Raw genomic sequence first — 4,487 nt, 5'->3', positions numbered from 1 at the left:
GGGCCTCATCATCCAGAAATTCTGTTTCTTTGTTTCTAATGTTGTGGCCCCACCCCATAACAAAAAAACAGAATTTCCCGAGGATGAGGCCCGGAAATCAGGATTTAAAAAAGATTCCCAGGTGGTTCTAATGTGCAGCCCAGGTTGAGAACCACTGCTCTACACCTTCCCACCAGGGGCCCCCAGCCCCAAAGCCTGCCCCATGGGTCTCTGGGACAAGACTGCTGCCCCATCCGGAAACAGGGCAGGCTTGGCCCTCCTCCTAGAAGAGGAAGGAGGGAGCCAGGGGGTACCCCAACCCAGTGGAGTCGGGAATTTAAAGGAGCTGGGATCACAGGTAGACAAGAGCCTCCAGGTGCCAGGGGAGCTGGCATGGGGCCGGGGTGACTGGTGATTGGGTTGCAACGAAGATGCTGTCCAAGTGAGGACTAAATGGTCCAGAGGATGCTGGGAGCCGCTGAGAGGGCGCCCGGAGCCAGCCCTGGGGTCCGGGCAGATGAAGAGGTGTGAGTGGGCGTGGGGCTCAGGTAGAGACTGAGGGCGGACTCCTGATTCTCAGTGGTGCTGGGTCAGAGTAATGGGGGGAAGGCTCAGTGACCCCAAAGAAAAGGGTCTCTTTGAAAGCGGCTTGATTGGCATGTGTGGTGTGTCCTGCACCGCAGGGCGGGAGGGTCCTCCCCTCCCAGCAGCAGAGTTTGGCTGAGGCGTCCGGTCAGAGGCTGAGCGTGGGTTATACCCACACACCTGGCAGGCATTTCCCCTTGATCAGCAGAAACCCACGTGCCTCTGTTCCTTTTTTTTTTTTTAATTTTTAGTTTTCTTTTTTTTGTTAATCCTCACCTGAGGATATTTTTCCATTGATTTTTAGAGAGAGTAGAATGGAGGGGGAGAGACAGAGAGAAACATCGATGTGAGAGAGACACATAGATTAGTTGCCTCTTGCACCCACCCTGACCAGGCCTGCAACTGAGGTTTGTGCCCTTGACCGGAATTGAACCCAGGACCCCTCAGTCCGAGGGCCCACGTTCTATCCACTGAGCCAAAATGGCTAGGCACGCCCCCATTCTTTGGGCAAGGCTCATGCAGAGAGAAGACCCACCGGCTCCCAGTGGCTAGAGAAGAGAGAGCGTAGGGGCCCCGTAGCACTGTTCTTGGGTAGGAATGTGGACCCAGGTTGAGGAGGGGAAGTTCCCCCGCCCCCAGCCCCATCCTCGTCCTGCTGTGCTCAGTGCTGTCCCTGTGGTTGCAGCTCCTTATTCACAGGCACAGACAGCCTACTCCAGTGCCAGGGGCTCCAAGTTCAAAGCACAAGGGAGCTGCCGCTGCTTAAGTGGGCATGTGACTGGTGCAGCCCGGAGGAGCAGGCAGCGCTCTGCCACGGGCATCACCCCGGGCCACAGGCTTCTGGGGAAATGCACAGACTCAGCCCCAGCCCCCATTCGCTGCACCTCCTGCCCTGACCCAGGTGGTTGTCCTGAACCACTGAGTTTTCCGTAAGACCAAGGAGGCCTGAGATGGCTGGACAGAGGAGAAGCCCTGGGGCTTGCCCTAGCAGAATCCCCGGGTCCTCTCATCCTTCTTTCTGGGGCCCAGCACAGCCCTTTTCGTCTCATCTCAGGGGTCTGGCCTTCCCTCCCAGGTGGCGCTCCGGGTTCGGCCCATCAGCGTGGCGGAACTGGAGGAAGGAGCCACCCTCATCGCCCATAAAGTGGACGAGCAGGTACGAGGGGCTGTGGCTGGGAACTGCAGGCCAGGGCACAGGTCTGTTCCTACCTCATGGGGGCAGGTACCTGCTCACCTGGTAGAGATGGGAAGGCCCCTGTGGCTTGCTGCACCGTCCTTCTTCTGCCCACTGAACCCTTGGCTAACATTGAATTGGCGACATCATCAAGGAAACAGGCTTCTTCTTCCAGGAAGCCTTCCTAGATTGATCCAAGGAGAGCTGAACGCTTCCCTAGCCTGGGTGGGTCCTGATCCCTAGTCCAGTTCTAAAACTTCCACTTCCATGTGCCCATGACATGACTTTCCCATTTTAATATGTCTGCTACGCATAGAGCACGCATTTACATGGTCTAGAGCAAAAGCCCGCCTCCGGAGTATTCATGTTTTGCAAAGTCCTGGGATGCCTGTTTGCTCTCTTGATCCTCATGTCACCATGATGAGGTGAGCAGGGCAAGTCCCACCTCTGTTTACACAGGAGGCAATCAGTATTTATCAAGTACCCACAACACGCTGGTGACAGTGCCATGGTGAAGAGAAAAGACCCTGTCCTCCCTTCGTTACCTTAGAGTCCAGCATGGGCGGACAAGACATTAGTCACAGCGTTGCATCACAAACAGATGGGGGTTAGTGGCCCACAGGGCCTACAAAGAAGTGCATAGTAAGTAGGAGGGGACTTGGCCTAGTCCCGCAGGTCAGGGAGAAACGGTGCCTGGACTGAAACAGGAGGGATGAAGAAGAGTCATTAGGACTGTGTTGTAAGGGAGAAATCTCAGCCACAGGGACTGGCATGTGCAAAGGCCCAGTGGTGAGAGAGACTGTGATGGGCTTGGGTAACTGAGAAAAAACTGCCCCAGCTGGTTTGGCTCAATGGATCGAGTGTCGGCCTGTGGACTGAAGGGTCTCGGGTTCGATTCCAGTCAAAGGCACATGCCCAGGTTTTGGGCCTGATCCCCAGCAGGGAGCATGCAGGAGGCAGCTGATCAATGATTCTCTCTCATCATTGATGTTTCTTTCTCTCTCTCCCTCTCCTTCCCTCTCTGAAGTCAATAAAAAATATACATATATTAAAAAAGAAAAAACTGATGTGGCTCAAGCAGGCGAGAGATGCAGGCTGGAGGTGTGAGCTGAGGCTGGAGATGTGGGCAGGGCCAGCCCACACACTCTGTAGGTCATGGCCAGGATGTGTGCTTGGGGAGGCAGTTGAGGACTCAGGTGCTGGGATAGGAATGGGCACAGTGGTACAGGCACCAGCAGCAGGTTTGGGCCCAGGTAGGAGCATCTTGTTGGCATGGCCTACGGGGACCCGAGAATGATCACTTGCCTCTGCTCAGTGGCTGCTGCACTTGCTTGTCCTGAGTGCCCGTGCTCGCCAGGGCAGTGGGATGTGCTGCTGGGTCGGGGAAGTTGGGGTGGCATGATGTCATGCAGAGCAAGGCACAAGCGGGCATGTGCTGGCCCTGGGCGTGGCAGGCTAGACTCAGGACGCCCAAGGGCCATGGGAAGCAAACTGGGGTGGACGGCTCAGCCCGCAATGCCTGCCTGCGCTGGGCTCCCTGAGGGGGGTGCCCATCCAGCCTATTCCTTCAGCCAGACAGTGGAGCTGTGGGCATGCGGAGCTGGGTGGTCCCAGCTTCCTGGCTTCTCCTCCTCTGTTCCCTCTTTCAAGGAGCAGCCTTCCTCAGAGGCCTCGGGGAAAGCAGGGTGGCTGGGAAGATCCCTTCTGAACTGGTTCGGGCAGCAGGAGCGGGAGGAAGGTGTGGAACAGTCACGTAGGGGAGTCCTGCCATTGGCCGGCTGGGCGGCCCCGGGCGGGCTGCTTCCAAGACCCCCAGTTGCCTCTTCTGCAAGTGGGGACAGTAACCAGGATGCCTCCTCCAGGGGCTCTGTGGGCTGATGGACAAGCAGTGCTTCCCAGTGCCTGGCGCACAGTAGGAGTCTAATGGGTGTGCTACCCGCCTCTAGTAGAGACGGAGAGTCCCCGGGGCTGCGGAGGGGCAGTGCGCGGAGCCAGAGAACACGGGAGGAGAACCGCCTTCCAGGCTAGGCCGCTCCCTGTTTGTCCAACTTGTCCCCGAGGGTATCGGGTCCTCAGCTGGGACAATGATGGCTCTCTCTCGGCTGCTCCTGGCTTCCGGCCGGCACGGGGGCTGATAGATATGAACTGATGCTGATGGAAACGCTCCGGTCTGGGCACAGCCCATTGTGTGCCCACACACGGCAGACACTGGCTCCTTTCTGTCCCTGCCCGTGGAGCGGGGGTCCGGCCTGATCTGGCCAAGCTGCGCCTCTGAGAAGGGCCCAGGCTGGGCGTTCCCTCCCCGGCTGCTCCTTTGTCAGCGGGAGGGGTGTCTGAGCAGCGTGGGCTCGGGGCTCTCAGCACGGACTCTGGGCCCTGCAGGGACGAGAGGCCTCTGGTCCTGAGCTCCTTTTGTCCCCACTGGGTTCAAAGATGCGCTGCCTGGCCTGCTGTTGGAGATTAGCCACAGCCAGCGGCAGGCTGGGCACCTCCAGGAAGCCCCGCTGCCCCCCACTAGCTCCATTATTCTGACAGCAAGGCCCTGGTGAGCAGGAGGCCAAGACAGGCTTCCCCTTGCCTGCCACTCCCACCAGCCCCACCCTGGGCCTCTGTCCCTTTCCAGCTGGTCTGTGGCCCTGGTCCAGAGGGAGGCTTGGGTGCAGGCTTGGGCAGCCTTGGTCATGGGCCAGGTGGCCGGTCGTAGCTCTGTCCCCTCCTCTGAGGTCTGGAGCCCGCGGGCTGCTGGGGT

General features: G+C 58.6%; 1 protein-coding gene across 2 annotated transcripts in view; it reads left to right on the top strand.

Moving 5' to 3' along the window:
* Nucleotides 1-4,487, top strand: part of KIF19 (kinesin family member 19) — a 20,332-nt gene that overhangs the window by 412 nt on the left and 15,433 nt on the right. For both annotated transcript variants that reach the window (XM_014536083.1, XM_005861787.2), the window contains exon 2: nucleotides 1,640-1,720. In XM_014536083.1, the coding sequence (XP_014391569.1) occupies nucleotides 1,640-1,720 (81 nt within the window). The remainder of the gene's footprint in view (nucleotides 1-1,639; nucleotides 1,721-4,487) is intronic.

The sequence above is a fragment of the Myotis brandtii genome, unplaced genomic scaffold (assembly GCF_000412655.1).
Source record: "Myotis brandtii unplaced genomic scaffold, ASM41265v1 scaffold157, whole genome shotgun sequence".
Lineage (NCBI taxonomy): Eukaryota > Metazoa > Chordata > Mammalia > Chiroptera > Vespertilionidae > Myotis > Myotis brandtii.
This window is presented reverse-complemented; position numbering and strand designations above follow the sequence as displayed.